This window comes from Bacillus rossius, chromosome 5 (assembly GCF_032445375.1).
Source record: "Bacillus rossius redtenbacheri isolate Brsri chromosome 5, Brsri_v3, whole genome shotgun sequence".
Taxonomy (NCBI): domain Eukaryota; kingdom Metazoa; phylum Arthropoda; class Insecta; order Phasmatodea; family Bacillidae; genus Bacillus; species Bacillus rossius.
Window position 1 is genome coordinate 81,725,059 of NC_086333.1, and position 19,553 is coordinate 81,744,611.

The 19,553-nt window shown below is 38.3% G+C and overlaps 1 protein-coding gene across 1 annotated transcript in view; it reads left to right on the top strand.

The window, feature by feature from the left end:
- LOC134532320 (circadian clock-controlled protein daywake-like) overlaps positions 1–19,092 on the top strand; it is an 84,877-nt gene extending 65,785 nt beyond the window's left edge. Inside the window, exons 6-10 of the mRNA XM_063368739.1 lie at positions 1,687–1,779; positions 7,192–7,339; positions 9,760–9,893; positions 11,710–11,859; positions 16,351–19,092. Coding sequence (XP_063224809.1) covers positions 1,687–1,779; positions 7,192–7,339; positions 9,760–9,893; positions 11,710–11,859; positions 16,351–16,508 — 683 coding nt within the window. The 3' untranslated portion in view covers positions 16,509–19,092. The remainder of the gene's footprint in view (positions 1–1,686; positions 1,780–7,191; positions 7,340–9,759; positions 9,894–11,709; positions 11,860–16,350) is intronic.
- The last annotated feature ends 461 nt before the right edge of the window (positions 19,093–19,553 follow it).

The window sequence follows — 19,553 nt, forward strand, 5'->3', positions numbered from 1 at the left end:
GGTGTTAAAATAAAAATTATATATAATGTCGACCTATACGCGATTTCTTAGTGTCCAAACATGATTCTTACATACATAAAATAGCGTATTTTATATTTTGTATATAAAATATTACCTGTTACGTACACGTATTCACGTACAACACACGGTCGTGTCCATGACACAGCCACACCCCATTTTTTTTTTAACCCTTACAGGCAATCTTTGTCGATTCCTATGATATTACTTTTTTAAAATTTTTATATTGTATGTTAACTTTTATTTTTATTTTTGTGTGGTTTTAATCTTACTTATGATTACCTATCATATAAATTATAATTGTTTAATAATTAATAAACGTAAAATAATCCTTTTTATTTCATAGCCATAAAGTATGATGTCCACTAGAATGTAGGTACACCTTAAACCACACATTCAAGGTTTGATAAGCCCCATGAATCATTTAGATATAAATTGTCCACTTCAGTGGACAAATAGGCTGAAAGGGTTGAGCAGGAACAGCTGCCAGGCACATGCGCGCAGACTCTGCTGTATCGACTGGGTGAGAGTTCTGTTATGTGTCATGGACTGCACTCAGTCTGTCACAGGCAGAGACAAGCAGTAGGGCTTAACAATGTGTAATCCGGCAAACTACGCAGCGCGCGTCGAGGAACGCTATAGTGGTTTAAATATAACATGTTACTCTGAATTCTAAAATGAAGCGAAAACAACATTTAATGGTCAAAACCTTCCCGTAGTATGTTTTATCACCAGGCTGTTCTTAAAATGTCTGCGTGTTTATTCTTCCTTTGTGACCGGAATACTCGTTATTTTTTTTTTATCTCGAACCATGTAATAATAGACATATAAATATATAGGCTCGGACCCACACGCCATTTTTCTTTTATCCCATCCATTAATTGTATTTAAGGGTTATTTATAAAATTAAATCTTGATACTGATTGTGCATTTGTGGATCTGTCACAAATATTTTCGACAGATATTCACTTAGTGTAACACCATAGGGGTATAAAGGCGTGGAAGTGATGATAAAAAGACTCGCGCGCTTTTTCACCCATAATGCAGCACTAAGTGAATACCTGTTAAACATAATTTGTGGCAGATCAACGAATGCATGGTATGTTTGAGTGGAAATTTTAGAGAAAGTCTTTAAATAAAATATATTTCAATGATAAAAAAAAAGGGGTTGTCTGTAAAGTCGGTTCACGGACGATAATTTTACGTGATAACGTCATAAAAAAACATTGATGAAAAATTGCATACTTTTTAATTTTCAAATATTATTTACAGTTTTTATTGCAAATTTAATTTTAATAATTTGTTTAAATATAATCACGAAAAATTATTTCAAAAGCCCGCCTTAACCTGTTTGATATTATAGAAGATATTTTCGCCACGGTGTTTGGCCGGTTCTTGAACGCTCGGCTCAGGCGCAACGTGACGACGAGTCATGCTTTTTTCGTGCGTGCAGCCGGCATTCATCGATTTATAAGACGTTATCACGTCAAAAAAAAACATGGCGTGTGTGACCGATTGTTCTGACTTCGTGTGGTGTTTGAGGTCAAAGATCCGGACGGCTTCTTACATCAGCGGAAGCCCTGTAAACCATTGCCACTTCCTGAGCGTGGGTTGTGGAATGGCGCAACGCCCTCAAGGTGAGGAACCTTATGACTGGTTGTGTTACAGTGAGCTACATCAAGCCGTGCTGGAGGTACGACCCTCAGCTCAACGATTGCGCCAGGAGACACGGTAACGAGGCGATCCCACATCTCGCCAAAGGTGAGAGCTATCTACATGTTTATTACTTACTAGTAGAGACCTGAAAAATTCGCGGGATTCATTTCGTGTTATGCTAAAATTTAAAATATTATACTTTGGTGCTGCTTCTGTCATTGGTTCACTGTTAATCTGGAGGACTGAGGGCCAATTAGAGACCCTCACTCATAGAAGTGTCGAATCACAGGCCACCCAGTCGAGACGACTCACAAGTCAGCAGCTAATGAACAGTTGGCATTTGCCCGAGTGCGTAGAGGATATTGGAGTCTATCCTGGAGGTCATTGAACCCGCGAATTTGCCCGGTCTCTACTTACTAGCTAATGGCCGGTAAACGTTTCAATGCCTCCACCAATTTGTTTTTGTTGTAATTTGTTGGAAGTAGGTACACATATACAAAGCTTCTCTCTATAAATATCTAATTCTATATCTCTCTATCTATCTCTCTATGTATATGTATCTACATATATCTCTCTGTTCTCATTTTCCCTCTTTATATATTTCTAATCTCCTTCAAAATCTCTCGATATCTCTCTTCCTTATACCTATATATGTATACATCTCTCTATATCTCTATATAGGTCACTCTATATCAATGAATATATTAAAAATCTAATTATTTTACCTATCTATATTTTTATCTATCTTTTTACCTGTATCAGGTATGGCTAGAGACCGGAAAAAATAGCGGATTCATTTCGTGATAGGCTAAACTTCAAACATGTGAGCAATTCTGCTGGTTCTGCTATTGGCTCGCAGTTTAACTGGAGCTCTCTGGACCAATGGCAGACTATTGACCAAAGAAGAGTCGAATCACAAGCTACCCAGTGGAAACGCCTCACAAGTTAGCACCCAATGAACACGCGTGTTTGCTTGAGAAATGCAGAGGATAATGGAAGCTATACTAGAGGTCAATGAATCCGCGAATATTTCAGGTCTCTAGGTATGGCATATGTATAATATAAAAACTCGCGCATATTTTAATGCAACGTTATGTCAAAACTTTAAAGCAATATGTGAAGAACTTTCGGGGTTTTCAGATTTTGAACGAACATTTATTTTTGGGTTTATATGGACTATCTGTGGCACCCGGATTCTCACAGGTGGATAAACAAACATTTTTAACAGATTACGTTTTGTGTTAAGAGTCGCTATAAACACTGGTATCTACATTAATGTCACGTGTCAGACCCACCCCTCTCACGGACGTAATGGGGGAACACATCGGCCTTAGATGCCGTAGATATTTTCTACACTTTAAAAACTTGTAATATAGAACTATCACTATGGTAGTTTTAATCCGGTTTTAGTTACAAATATCAATATGTAATCAATGATGTATTTTTTTTTATTAAACATATCCATTGACCATCTGGAACAAGATCCATTTGCAAAAATGAAAAAAATAATTAAAAACCAGTCAATTAATGTTCAGTTTTATTTCTTACAATGAAACAAACTCTCACACAATTATTCTCTTTATAATACTAGAATAAACAAAGATAACGAGATAAATGCCACATTAAATATAAGTTCAGATTATCCGCAAAAATTTATTATTCGTGCATGAAAGAAAATTTCGTGAACTGGCATGTCTAAAACCTATAAAGGTTTCTACCGCGCAGCCACGTGATTGGACCAGAAGAGTCCAAGATGCAAAGTCTGCCTAGGGAACGTGAGAACCAGCTACACAAGTCGCGTACAACCACACCCAGCATTTGTCTCTACTCAGCCTGCAGAGATACACTGATACACCTAAGAGGATTGATCCCAACAGGAAACTATACTTGATGCCAGTATAATTCTGCTTTGTTTTTCAATGATCAGCTCACAGTTCTTTTGGCGCACTCCCTGTACAATCTTGAGTCATTTATAAACCAGGCGGAAGCAATGCAAGCAATCGTTTAAAACTCAGTCCAGAATCCTCTCGCCTAGGGTCTGCCAGTGAGAACTCCAGAGTGGCTTGACTACCGTGAGTCTAGGGGCGATCGGAAGAGTATACCTGGCGGGCGATATTGGAACCCGCGAAATATTCGAGCCACTAATGAAGAGTAATTACGACTCGACGAAGCTGTGCTAACATAGTTGGACAAGGACCTGGAATAGTTGGCGCGTCGATAATTGAACCCCGCGCGTGCTGGGGAATGTCAGTGGGAGACCCTCAGCCGCGGAGCTGCTCATCGGCGCATGCTCAGCATTCCTCCCTCGCTCAGGCGTGCTGATGTGCTGGCGTGCCTGTTCCTTGTTCTGTCGTCCTGAGCTCGCCTCCGCTAGCTAGCTCACACTCTCGCAACCTCGCGTGCACTCACATGCTCTTCAACACTCTCACATTCTATAGCATTCTCTCGCACACCTTCCTCACACTTCCACGCACTCTCGCGTGCTCATAAACATTCTCATGTTCTCTCACGTGCTCTCCAACACTCCCGCATGCTGACACACACTCACACGCCTTTCTTATGCTCTCACATACTCTCCGACACTCTCGCGTGCTATCACACTCCTTCCTCACACTTCCGCACACTCTCGCGTGCTAATAAACATTATCATGTTCTCTCACATGCTGTCCAACATTCTTATATGCTATCACACACCTTCCTCACACTTCCACACACTCTCGCACATTCTCATATTCTCTCACATGCTCTCAAACTCTCTCACGCAGTGACGCTCTCACATACCTTTCTAAAACTTTGACGTGCTCATAAACATTCTCACATTCAAACACTCACATGCTCTCACATGTTCTCAAACACTCTCACGTTCTCTCAAAAAAACTCTCGCGTTCTATGACATGCTTTAAAACACTCTCACTGTTTGAATGATTATTGTAGTGGGTAAGTTTGATTAAATGCATTTTTAAAGACATAGGCCACTGCTGGTTTTCTCTGTATGTCAGAGAGAAACCACAAAAAATGGACAAGAAATTTGAATACACAAACGCAAAAATCAGCCGCTGTCGTTGTCAGCCCACTGTTTTGGTCAGTGATGTGATATTTTTCTGACTAACTGTTTCCACGGAGTTATGTGTGCTATATATTCATTTAACAATTTGACATCAGCTTATATTGGCTTTTATTGTATAGTCAACTTTCTTGTCCATTTGTGTGATTTCTTTAATACATACAGTAAAAACCAGCAATACCGTATATGTCCAATAAATATTTTTAAATTTTACTTTTGATTATTTTGAGAATTCTGAGAGCATAACAAAAGACAATATTAGCCACACTCATGGAAGTTCATAATCGGTGTATATCATACCTTCAGTCCATGGAAGGTAGCCACCCCAACGTAGAGGTGACCACCGAAGTTGTCGCACAAAAAAAAAAAACACTTCTTGAAATTCAGCAGACAACAAATATTTCACGTTACATTACGTAGAGACCTGTAAAATTCGCGGATTCATTTTGCGATAGGATATAGTACAAATACTTTTGACAATATTTTGCTTCAGTGATTGGGCCACAGTTTATCTGAAGGAATCTGGGCCAATGAAAAATCTTTAACATAAGAATTAGCGAATCACGATCATTACAGTCAACAGGTGTTACGAGTCGGTAACCAATCAGCAGACGTAATTTGCACGAGTACATAGAGGATCAAGGAGTCTATCCTTTAGGGATTTGAAATCGCGAATTTTACAGGTCTCTATACATTAGGTATGCAAATGACTATAAATTTTAATCTTCGTATAGGTGTCAAACAGACCGCTGTGGTTGGCAAGGCATAATCTGTTTCTATTGCGGATAAAGTATAAAATCACTTTTTTTTTAAATCCTGTTGCTAGATCATTTTAAAAAATTATGCTTTTTCTAGAGACCATTGTTTTTACACGTTTAAACCAATTATATATACATTGAAATAACCGAAAAATACGACCAACCAAAAAATAATAATTTTTTTGCCGACTTGAATAGATTTGAGACTATGACTTTTTTTCGGTGTCACATAATCTGAGTTAAAAACAAATAATGAAATAAAAAACTATTATTTTTATTTATTATCGGAAAAGGTGTTATCTGAAAATGGTGTTTACATCATCAAATTTCTAAGCATTTATCACTAGCTCATTTTGCAATGAGGAGTGTAGAATAATCCGTGCTTTATTTTAAGAGACAAGAAAAATGAACAATTTTAATTTTAGTGTCGTCAGATGATTACGACATAATTTCGAGTCATGACTGGGGAAGTAACTTTTAGAGCGTCAGCAGTAGACTACTAATCAATGCAACGAAAGACTCTATTTTCGCTTTACAACAACTTTGAACAATGACGATATATGTAGTGAACATGTGATAAAATGAGGTGGTGATGTGACCATTTGGTCAAAATGCTGTAATGTAGCTACGATGGGGTGACAATATAGTGGAGATGAAATGCTTATGGGACAATAATTGTATGACCATGTAGTGATGATATTTTGACGATATGGTAACAATGTGGAAAAAATGAAGTGACAGTGAAATCACATTTGCTGAAAAATTAAATTATATGTGAGGATGTAAGCTATGTAGAACAACACGGTAACGTTATGTTTACAAATAAGAGATTAAGTGGTGCTACGTGGTGATACCATGTTGACGATTTGTTGAAGATATGTTGCCAGTGAAGTCATTATGTAGTGCTGTGTTGTCACATCATGATGATGATGCGTTGGCAACAATGAAGATTTGATGCTTCGTTGTGACTCCATGTTGATATGTTCTTACATTGAAGTGACGATGTGTGTTATGTTGTGACTTAGTAGTGACGATTCGGTGCTATTTTGTTACTTCGTAGTGAATATTTACTGAAAAATGGACTATGTTGTACTACTAAGTAGCCACGCGGTGAAGTTGTGCTGACAATGAGTGAAAATGTGGTGCTATGTTGTTACTTCGTGGTGACGATATACTGACAGTGAAGTGACCATGTGGTGCTATATAGTTATAAATGGTGAGGATGTTATAATTATAAAGTGACAATGTTGTGGTGCGATGTAGTGACCTCTCATGGTAACGATGTGTTGACAATTAAGTGACCATGAGGTGCTACATATTGCCCACATGTTGATGATGTGCTGACAATTAAGTGACCATGAGGTGCTATATATTGCCCACACAGTGACGATGTGTTGACAATTAAGTGACCACAAGGTGCTACATATTGCCCACATAGTGACGATGTGTTGACAATGAAGTGACTACAAGGTGCTACATATTGCCCACATAGTGACGATGTGTTGACAATGAAGTGACCACAAGGTGCTACATATTGCCCACATAGTGACGATGTGTTGACAATGAAGTGACCACAAGGTGCTACATATTGCCCACATAGTGACGATGTGTTGACAATGAAGTGACCACAAGGTGCTACATATTGCCCACATGGTGACGATGTGATGGCAATGAGGTGACGGCGGGTGTCCGCAGGGGACCCGAAGTACCACATCCCGGTGCTCGACCCGCTGCTGGTGAAGGAGGTGAAGGTGGAGCAGGGCTCCGGTCCAATCAGGATCAACCTCAAGGCCATAGACATGCTCATAGAGGGCCTAAAGGACACCACCATCAAGGACATGAGGTATGTGGTAAAAAAAACCCGCTCTTCTCATCACCTCTCTCAGTCGGGTTAGAATCCCTCAGTTGTGACTAGAAACATGGTCATTTTGTGAGATTATTAGTGGCTAACGGTATGTTAGAGCTGCTGTTGAAATTGCACATAATTTCATTTTATAATTTGGAGGAGTCTCTCAGTGTTAAACGGCCAACATTGAAAATGATCAAACAATAGGGGACCAGTCAAGCTTTAATGGAAGAGATGGAAGCCATTGTTTTTTCAAAGGTATTTCGCTATAGGTTATATTTACAGTTTGTATTTTTTTAATTTTCATTCAACGAAATTATAAAAAAATAAATTACGTAAACGTGTTACAAAAATGTTCTGAATACAAGAATGCATGTCAGTTGTTTCCTTATCCTTACCAATAGCGACTTAATAAAGGATATATTCCTGGCAATAGTTTAATGGTCACCTTTCAGGGCAGGAGTAACGCAAGTGCTTCGGCAAACATTGCAAGTAAATATTTATTTTATATAACCTTTTAATTTATTTCATAAGGTGACCTTTACCACAAAATCGCATGAATTTTCACAAAGTGAATAATGTTAATTGATATTAAACAAAATGTTTATATCTAAGTTAACATTTTCTTATCTATAGCCAAGAAAATGAAAACAAATTACAGATACAATAATATACCAACTATTTAAACAAAGTACAAGAAAGTATAAACATAATAAACAAAATAAAACAAATAAAATATATTTAACATGACCTAACCTCACACAGAAAATTTCCATTATTACAAACAAGATTCATATAGGAGAATTATTTTTAAATACAGCTAATGCTATAATTTTAACTCCAGTAAAATATTTCGTTTAAGAACATTTTATAACAACCAACAGAGATGTAACTATCCATAATACAAAAATGCACATTATAGCATTTATTCATACAAATTCACACACATTCATACATATTCGGTTACATATTACTGATACCACAGCTAAGTATGACCACTGAAGTTTATTAAATACCTAAATGAAGTTTTACTAAACACCGGAAGGGAATTTTGTAGCCATATTGTCTCCAGTTGTTATTTATAGGTACGTACAGTAGCTTTAGAAAAATAGTTTTTCACAATGTTACAAGGAATAATGTATACATGGAAGGGGTGATTTTTTTTCATACGCGAGTTACAGACGTCACTCACGCTTCTGATAGTAGAAGAAATAAATTCTTCTGTCTAGGTGGATACTTTACAGACCTATTATCAGTATCATTTGTACATAAACAAGGATGTGCTAAGGTTGACGCCGGCAGCCGCGTCAAGTGGCTAGTCGCCTTTATGCACAAGGCAAGAGGCGATGCCTTCACTGCTGAGAGAGTGTGGCCAACTTCAACAGAGGGTTATCGAGCACTTTTGCAGGTTAATGGTCAGAAATTATTCGACATGCGGCATGATTCGCAAGGAGTTAGCGCCACACACAGGGCTTAATTCTTACGTCATTTGGAGCAGAATATGGCGTACAAATGTGGATGTTTGCCTCGCGATTTAAGAGTAAATTAAAACAGAAAACATTTTCTAATACAAAGAACTAATTCATTCGGAGGTAAAAAAACAGTGATGTAATAACAGACAGCAATTTTTAAGTGTGAGCATTTAAGTTGACTGTAGCAAACTTTCGTACCACACATGACGCTCTGCGTTGTTGCATAAGGATACATAATACTGCAATTGATCCATGTATGATAATTGTTTGTGCCGCATATGAAATAAGTCCACTGTAAGGCATTCCCAATCAGTGGAATTACTCTGTGAATATTGGGAGTAGGACTCAGATTTATAAAAAAAAGTTTTTCTCCAAATTATCTAAGAAGAAATCTCCGGAAAAGGCGTCAACTCGAAGTTAATCACGCAGTATTTCACTGTGTAGTTGCTAAATATCCTATGTTAAGTAATTCGTTTGACAATAATTTATGAGGTGACTTGATGTAAGCTTTTGGACATACGCCATTGCTAAGCACTTTTTCTGTAGAAGAAAACTAAAAAATACCCAAAAGACAAAAACACAAATTAAGCAGAAAAAAATGCTGTTGTCAACAGGATATAAACACCACATAATATTCCATAATAGGAATATGGTCAACAAACAAGAGAAAAACAAAGAAAAATAGACTAAGAGACCGAAAAAAAAACCACAAATGCTGTCATCAATTTTTAAAATGTAGCTTTCAGTCTTGTTTGCATATAGTTGTCTTATCGTGGAAATAACACAGTGAGAATTACCCCTACGAATCTTTTAGAGAGTCGTATTTAGTAAGACATTGTAAGGGGAGGCCTGTGCCCCACGCAACACCGCGCAGCACATCTGCCTCGCGGGCTGCCTACCTCCCAGGCGCAGGGCTCACTGCGGCGCCCTCGCTGTGTGTCGCAGGGTGGACTTCGCCAACAAGAGCATCGTGGTGAAGATCGCCGTGCCCAGGATGAAGCTCACGTCCAGGTACACCATAGACGGCCAGGTGCTGGTGCTGCCCATCAGAGGTGACGGCGACATGACCATCAACCTGGGTGAGTGGCTGCGCCCCCGGCGGTTCTGGCGCGCTCGCGACTCTGTTCTTGATTCCAGTCACAGGAGACCTGTAAAACTCGCGTTTTCATTTCGCGATAGGATAGAGTCCAAATTACTTTTGACATTATTTCTGCTTCGGTGATTGGGCCACAGTTTATCTGAAGGACTCCGAGCCAAATGAAAAATCTTTAACAGAATAGTTAGCGAATCACGATCATTCCAGTCAACAGGTGTTACGAGTCGGTAACCAATCGGCAGATGTAATTTGCACGAGTGCATAGAGGATCATGGAGTCTATCCTTTATGGATTTGAAATCGCGAATTTAACATGTCTCTATCAATCACTTATTTCACAGCAACAACGAGTGCTCTACAAGATCGCTTGGTTATGAATTAATTCATCATTAATTTTAAAAAAAAAACTGATGAAAGGGAAATTAAAACTAAAACAATTTTTTTTTGTATTAAAAAAACTCACACTAAAAAGGCTTAAAAATGGTCATACATTAATTTTAATAACATATAAGTGAATGAGAGATTTAAAAAAATTAGATTAAAGGTGTAAGGCTTATTCACTGTCGTTTATGTCTAATGAATATTTTGGATCTTCTATCGCAAATTTTATTTGCTACGCAGGAACCATAATTCCTCATGTTAAGAGTATCGTTGAAGTAAGAAGATAAGCACTTCAAGGGAAGGTAAAAGGGAGCACAATTAAAATATAGGATAATAGCGTGAGCTATCTCTGAATCTGACGTCCTATCGACAAGGCGTTGTTTATGGTTAATAACTCTTACCAGATAAAACGGTCAACATTATCATGGGGGTAAAATTATTTATTTGTCTTTTTCATATACGTGAAGAGACCGTTTTACTTTCAAAATATAATAGTAACGTCCAAACATTTAATTTGTCTAATATAATATGCGGTATTATTTAACAAACTAAATTAGGTTTGTTATTGTTCATACGTTCTAATATTTTTGTGAGTTATTTATTTTATTTGTTTTTTAACATAGCTTTGGAATGCTTTCCGCTGCGGTACAAATAACAAAAAAATTAAAATTTTTAAAATAATTATATTTAAAAATAATTCATGCTTTCTTTATACATTTAATAGAGGTAAAGTGAAAGAGAGGCCAAGGAACCTCAACATAGCCACCTAATACAATAAACTATCATAATAGAGGATTAGTGTAGGAGAAGGCTAATAGCCTTAACCTCGCCACCTAATAAAATAAACTCTCATAATAGAGGATAAGTGTAGGAGAAGGCTAATAGCCTCAACATAGCCACCTCATACAATAAATTATTATAATAAAGGATAAGTGTAGGATAAGGTTAATAGCCTCAACATAGCCACCTAATACACTAAACTATTATAATAGAGGATTAGTGTAGGAGAAGGCTAATAGCCTCAACATAGCCACCTAATACACTAAACTATTATAATAGAGAATAAGTGTAGGAGAAGGCTAATAGCCTCAACATAGCCACCTAATACAATAAACTATTATAATAAAGGATAAGTGTAGGAGAAGGCTAATAGCCTCAACATAGCCACCTAATACACTAAACTATTATAATAGAGAATAAGTGTAGGAGAAGGCTAATAGCCTCAACATAGCCACCTAATACAATAAACAATTATAATAAAGGATAAGTGTAAGAGAAGGCTAATAGCCTCAACATAGCCACCTAATACAATAAACTATTATAATAGAGGATAAGTGTAGGAGAAGGCTAATAGCCTTAACCTCGCCACCTGATACAACCAGTGACCGTGAGTGTGAGCCAGCGGCGCGCTTGTTGCAGACGAGTTCTCGTCCACGACGAACCACGAGATCCAGTGGGTGGACAAGCAAGGAGCTCGCTTCATGCGCCTGCTCACTCCGAACATCGACTACCACATCAAGTCGGGCAACATCCACTTCACGAACCTCTTCAACGGCGACAAGGCCCTGGGTGAGCTCACTTCCCCCCCTCCTTGAGTGTCCCCTAGGTTCACTCCCGCTCCTGACGGCTCTGGGTGTGCGCGGTACACGGACACAGTGGACAGTGGCCTTCATTTCGACCTCAGATTATGCCCCGGGGATACAGCCTTGCCAGAGCCCGGGTTGGACTTGTCAGGACACCTCCTTGACATGAGTCTGGACAACACAGGACTTCCATGGTCATGACGGGGAGATCTCATGCCGACACCCGCCCGGGACAGCGCTCTACTTGAATATGAAGGATGACCCATGGGACCGGTCCCTTACTGTGAAACTTCCCTGCTGAGGTTTCCTCTGATGGCCCTGGATCAGAATTGTGGATGGACTCGTGGATGGCAGCAGTGGTCACGACTCTAAGCTCGGAGCACACTCAGGGGAGTCCCCGCTCTGTTGACGAGTGGAAGTGTAGAGCTACTAGCCTGCTGAGCCAGTAGAGGTGGATGCCCTCGGCTGGATCACGGGCAACTGGGTGACCGAGGGGCTCCCAGGGATGTGGCAGGTGTGGGCCTGTGTCGGTGCTACTCGGGCCTCCCGTCGGTTACCTGGTGTATACTGCGGGATGGCAGCTGTTTCGGTGGCGTCGAAGTTGGAATGGGTCCCCTCAACCTCCAGACGTGGCTGTTCGGTTGTCAGAATCATGCCACTATTGGAAACGGCGCATCTGTTTCTAGGTTCTCGGAAACCTACAATAATTTTTCGATCTGCATTATTCGGTTGACTATTAGTGTTTTGCGTAATAAACTCGCATAGAATTTATTATATCATTATAAGTATGGCGAAAAAAATTGCTTCCTTGCTCGTTAAGTTAGTCAGCACTGTAATCAAGATAACAAAAACTGGTGAAGAAAAATCAACTAGTTATTTTTATGTAAAAAAGCGTAATCCAAAAAATCTCACCAGAAAACTGGAGTTTAGGAAGTATGACCCAGTAGTCAGAAGGCACGTATTATTTAAAGAATAAAAATTAAAGTAGTTTTTCTAGTAGGTTCTCCGAATTTGGACATTTAAAAGATCCATCCATCTCCTACCCGGGTTATGCCCTGACGGGATTGGTAACCGAGGGAGTTAGATGAGAGTGCCTGTAGACCTTAAAGAGTTGTCTGTTTAGCTCCCACATTGGGATAACCGGTGTGCTCTCGTTATGTCTTCCCCATGAACTGTTTTGTATCATCGTTGGATTCCTCTGTTTGTCGCTGAGATGCCCAATACGGTGTTTGTCTTTTTTTTCGACGTGACAACGTCTAATAAATCGATGAACGCCGGCTGCACGCACGAAAAAATGTCCCGTAACGCACATTGTCCCGTTACTCTGTGTCCCGTTACGCTCATTGTACGCTTGCGCCGCATATATCTCTCTTCCACTCGTTTGGAACAACCATCGATTTGACTTTTTCGAGGCACATTAAAATTGAAACACTCCCATTCGTTTCCTACTTTATCTATCATCGTCCTATCCTTAACATAATAACACAGATTGGAAGAAGTTAAATAGCAAACATGTATAAAAAATATAGTTTAAATAATATCTTCGTTAAAGTAATAAACTTATTTGAATTAATGAGTGCAAATAAAAGTAAATTTATCAATTAAATTGTAGATTTAATTTCACTCCTTCTTTGTATCCATACAAAATAGTGATATTCAATAAAAATTATTAAATTTTATTCATAAAAGTATGCAATCATTTCATCAATGTTTTGTTATGACGTCACGTTAAACTATCGTCCGTAAACCGACTTTACAGACAACCAATTTTTTTTCTACTGTCATTGTTACTACTGTGTTGTCACTGTCGGCTGATTGTGTTCCTTCTACGGAAATCTCCCAGAGAACCATGCTCTGTAAAATAAACTTCATCTACGTTTGTACTAAGACAAAATTGGTATCTACTTGATTGTAGCTCAATGTTGTTAAAGTAAACGTAGCTGAAAAAATATACTCCAAAAATTAACAAAAAAACTAGTTCTGTGTTAGAAACAGGCAGGAGCCGGTTTCACGAGAAGGGGGAAGAAGGGGTTAGAACCACTTTGCGCACTGTTTGCTTTCAAATTATTTTATTTTGTGAGGGGAAATGAAATTTTTTATAGATATTTTAGGATTTTTTTTAAAAAAAGGGGAGGGGGGTAAATGACGCAATCATCCCCGTGCGTACACTTTTGAAGAAGAAAAAATGGCATAGCTGTTTTTAAACATACATTGCTATTCGTAAGATTTTATTTGATTAAAGCCGGGAGTGTTTATGGAGATTCACTCAAAAATTTATTAATTTTCATAACACCCGTGACCGAGAAGGAACTCGAAACTCTACACTGTTGTGCGTTTCACTTTGACCTACACCAATCAGAGGCCAGTGGTGCTCTAGAACAATGTCTTTCATTTTATTTAGTTTTTCTTACCTACTAGCTTATATTTGGTGGTAAATAATGCATCCTTTGCTTTAATTTGATGTAAGATCCTATTATTGCAACATGTTTAACCTGTTATTGTAAGCGTATTACAATAATTTTCATTCCATTACAAAAGTATGTGACTAAAGCTTATATGATTGGGGTATAACCTGCCACCGAAATAAAATATCAATATTCTTAGACCTATAGTTAGTCAAATTAATTGAACATTTATTCAGAAAAATTTAAACACAATGGTGATTATTCATTTATTTAATTTATTCTCCCAAAAAATATTAAATGGTCTTCCTTTATTCGGCAATATTCACTCCACAAAGATTTGTTACGTATTGAAGATGAAATGTAGAATTTTTGGTACTACTCTCTCCGTAAAATTTGAACAGACTAAAAAAAGTATATCCTAATATTGTAAAAATTAATATGGAAAAGTTTAATTTCCCGGGAATAGTTATTTATTTTAAGATAGTTTATTAGAGCTAACTACCTATACATAATTAAAAATGGAATTCTAAAATGGGACATACGGTACGTTAAAAGATTTTACGAATACTACCATTCTCCATTTATCTCTCCTTTTCGCCAAAAATAGAAAACCTTTTTTCCTGCAAAATTCTGTAGTTCATTTTCAATGCACATAATAACGTCAGATAAATTTATAAGACAACGTTTTATAATTCTTGTTTAGTAGTAATTTCAGTAGTGCGAGCGGGTGTATCGTGTATGTGCTGCTATCTAGCGGTCGCTTTCGCAACTACGTACTAGCAGCCTGTCTTTCAAAGCTAAATCTGTGGAATCATTTTAAGTAAAAATTGTGCTTTTTTGAGTTGTTTATACAATTATTATAATAGCAGGTCAAATTAAATAAACGATTTTATTTTAAGAGGATATTACTATTAAAAAAATACATTAAAAAATTGGTTGTTGTGAAGTCGGTTTACGGACGATAGTTTAACGTGACGTCATAACAAAACATTGATGAAATGATTGCATAATTTTATGAATAAAATTGAATCATTTTTATTGAATTATCACTATTTTGTATGGATACAAAGGTGTGAAATGAAATCTACAATTTAATTGATAAATTTACTTTTATTTGCAATCATTAATTCAAATGTGTTTATTACTTTAACGAAGAGATTATTTTCACAATAACTTTGATACATTTTTTGTTATTTAACTTCTTCCAATCTGTGTTATTCTGTTAAGGATAGGACGATGATAGGAGAAGTAGGAAACGAATGGGAGTGTTTCAAGTTTAATGTGCCTCGAAACAGTCAAATCGGTGGTTGTTCCAATCGAGTGGAAGAGAGATAGATGCGGTGCCAGCGTACAAAGAGTGCAACGGGACACAGCGTAACGGGACACTTTTTTGTGCGTGCAGCCGGCGTTCATCGATTTATTATACGTTGTCACGTCAAAAAATGTTTTCGTTAGTTTGGACTAAAGCGGTTTTAATAAAACAATAATAATAATTATCACAATTTGTCCTCCTTCAACATGCCTATTTACAACTTGTACATATGTCACGTAGCAAAAAAATAAAAAAAAAATATGTAAATGGCAATATTTGTGGGAATAATATTCGCAGGGCTTTCACGGCCATCGTCTGAAGTAGCTTGGCTTCTGGGTTTGGTAGCCGCGTACCTTGGCGAATAATTCACCCGACGTTTCGGTCGACATTTGCAGTCGCCGTCTTCAGGGAGCGAGCAAATGAGCGACTGCAATGTCGACCGACACGTCGGGTGAATTAATTCGCTTTCAAAAAGCCTGCCTTAACCTGTTTGATATTACGGAAGATTTTCTCGCACGGTGGTTTGGCCGGTTTCGTGCGCGCTCGGCTCAGGCGGAACGTGACAACGGGTCGTGCTTTTTCGAGCGTGCAGCCGGCGTTCATCGATTTATAAGACTTTATCACGTCAAAAAAAATATATATATATATATTCCTGAAGTGTTTGATGTGAAGACAGTTTTTAAATGACCCAGAAGCCAAGCTTTCTCCGATGTTTGTGGGGAGTTTGCTGAAGGTTTTTTTTTGTCCGTGTGTCCGTCAGGCGACAACATGAACGCGTTCCTGAACGAGAACTGGAGCGACGTGGTGGGGGAGCTGGGGCCCACCATCGGCGAGGTGATCCGCGCGATCCTCGACAGCATCTTGCAGAGCGCCGTCGAGAGCACGCCCTTCGACGAGATGTACCCGGAGGAGCTGTGATCCTCCCCCGCCTCCCTCCAGGGCGAGGGGAAGCCTTCGTTCCACAGACCAGAGAGCCACGCCCCAAGTTCCCCCAAGCTCATGCTCGCTCAACCCCCCCCCCCCCCCCCCCCGGTTCTAACTCATTGTTAGAGACCGGAAAAATTCGCGGGTTCAATGACCTCCATGATAGACTCCACTATCCTCTTCACACTCGGGTAAATGCCAACTGTTCATATTGGCTGTTGACTTGTGAGTCGTCTCGACTGGGTGGCCTGTGATTCGACACTTCTATGAGTGAGGGTCTCTAATTGGCCCACAGTCCTCCAGATTAACAGTAAACCAATGTCGGAAGCAGCACTAAGGTATAATTATTTGAATTGTAGCGTTTCACGAAAAGAATCCGCGAATTTTTCAGGTCTATACTCATTGTATAAACCGGTGTGGCATTAAATTTTGCGGTCGATTAGGATAGGTTAGCTACATTATAAATACTTTAAAAACATTGTGGATGGTTCGTTGTATTAGATAAGTATAGCTACATTAAAAATACTGTAAAATCATTTTATGGTTGCTTAGCAAATAACTTTTTAATATGTAGCTATCCAGGGCTAGGAAACCGTTTACATGAATTCACAGTATCTTTAATGTAAATATCCTAACCAAATCAACCGTCCACAATGTTGAAAATATTTATAATGTAACTAACCTAACCTTTTACAATGAACAAAAAAATACCCCGAAGATCCACGATCGAAGGTTTGGCTCTCTCGTCTGTGAAGAGAAGGCTTCCCCTAGGTCAAGTGTCCTGCCGCCATAGAGGTCAGCACAAGAAGCAAGCAAGCAGTGACTCACATAGAGAGCATCCCGCGCCATGGAGCAGGCCTACACCACAGCGGGTGGCCACATCTGCACGACTACATACATGACAGACGGACGAAGTATCTTTGTTTTCTTCTCAACTGATGCTCAGCGCCATGTTGGTTCGACGCCAAAAAAAAAAAGAGGGGGTTGTCTGTAAAGACGGTTTACGGACGATAGTTTTACGTGATAAAGTCATAAGAAAACATTGATGAAAAATTGCATAGTTTTTTTTTTAATTTTCAAAACATTATTTACATTTTTTGCAAATTTAATTTAAATAATTTTGTTTAAATATAATCATGAACAATTAGTTATAGAAATAAAACTGTAATCAAATCAATGTCAATAAATTTTTAATTAAAAATGACGAAATTGGACGAATAAATCAAATTTTTAAAATTGCTGCTTTCAAAAAGCCCGTCTTAACCTGTTTGATATTATAGAAGATTTTCTTGCACGTCGGTTGGCCGGTTCTTGCACGCTCGGCTCAGGCGGAACGTGACAATGAGTCAAGGTTTTTTCGTGCGTACAGCCGGCGTTCATCGATTTATAAGACGTTATCACGTCAAAAAATATATATTCCTGAAGTGTTTGATGTGAAGACAGTTTTAAATTAACCCCCCCCCCCCCTTTTTTTTAATGGATGTGACTAACCATCATCATACGTGGACAAACACCGTTTTTGCAATGTTTTGGGCGGAACAATATGACGGTGGTTAGGTAAAAATGAAAAGGTGACTCGACTACTTCACAGAACGATGCCTCCTGACATGGCGTGACAGTTCCTCTAGTTGGAGGATCAGTTACCACCCACCACTGCGCGGAACGGTTTGTGGGTACACAGCTTCGGTTTGCTACGACCACACGTGTATTCCTCGTCAGACCCACGACGAAACAGAGCTGACAGTGAGGAGACCCAACTCTCTTGGGTACAAGGGTCGAAGCTTTTAGTTCGCACAGGAAAAGTAATCTTCAACCCCTATACTTCAGCGCGGTGCATACTCGTCCATTTGTCTGCACTCTGGACTCCACAGTCAGACCAAGGAACAGAACTCGCGTTGTGGACTTGGAGGTTATTCAAGACGAGGCAAGTAGTTGACAAGTTGCCGCTCAGAAGAATGTATTGTACTTAGAGACCTGAAAAATTCGCGCATTCATTTCACGATAGGCTAGAATCCAAAAGTTTGCATTTTTTCTGCTTCGGTGATTGGACCACAGTATATCTGAAGGACTTTGGGCCAATGGAAAAAAATGTAAACAAAAGAAGTATCGAATCACGAGCATCCCAGTTAACAGGTGTCACGAGTCAGTAACCAATGAGCAGATGCAATTCTCCCGAGCGCATAGAGGATCATGGAGTCCATCCTACAGGTCATTGAAATCGCGAAATTTTCCGGTCTCTAATCTAATTATACTTACTCCTTATATTTCTAATTTACTTCGTGTGATGAGCGGTTTGTTAATGGTGGATACTTTTTTTAACGAACTACATTTTGGGTACAGAATATAAATTTCTAAATTTATGTACAAAAATATTTGAGTTCAAATATTACTCTACCACTAAATAAATCCGCGAAATTTTCAAAATGACAGACAATAACTCGCTATAAATGAGAAAAAATTTTGACAGTATTATTTCAGTGCTGGTTGTAATGTTGCTATGTCAGCACCCACGAACAATGAGAATGTGTTATTGTAAAATTGTTATTTTGTTTCTACAGTACATTTATACAAACATTCAGTTATAAACTGTTTTATTTTTCCTAAACCATTTGCACATTTATGTTCTTTTGCAACTTTTTACAGAATTTTTATTGTAAAAGTAATAATAATATCAATGTGGTAACTGTCCCGACTGAAATACACGCTTTATATTTTATGCAAGAACTAAGACTGTTTTAAGCATTTTTTCCGTTCATTTTATGACAGTCAAGTATTGGAATTTCTAATTTTCATAGCTCTACGTAATTGCAATCAAAGTCATGGCTAAAAATATCAGATATGTTTTCCGGACAAAATAAATAGTGGCAATAACACCGAGCTACTAGAAGTAACACTAAATTTTCTCACAGACATATCATAATCTCAGATATTGTTCTTTATTTATATTAAATGTATGAATTAGTTTGATATTTGAAATAAATAATCCCATTTTTTTCTCTGTGAAATTTTATTTGAGATGGCTATACAACACTTATATTC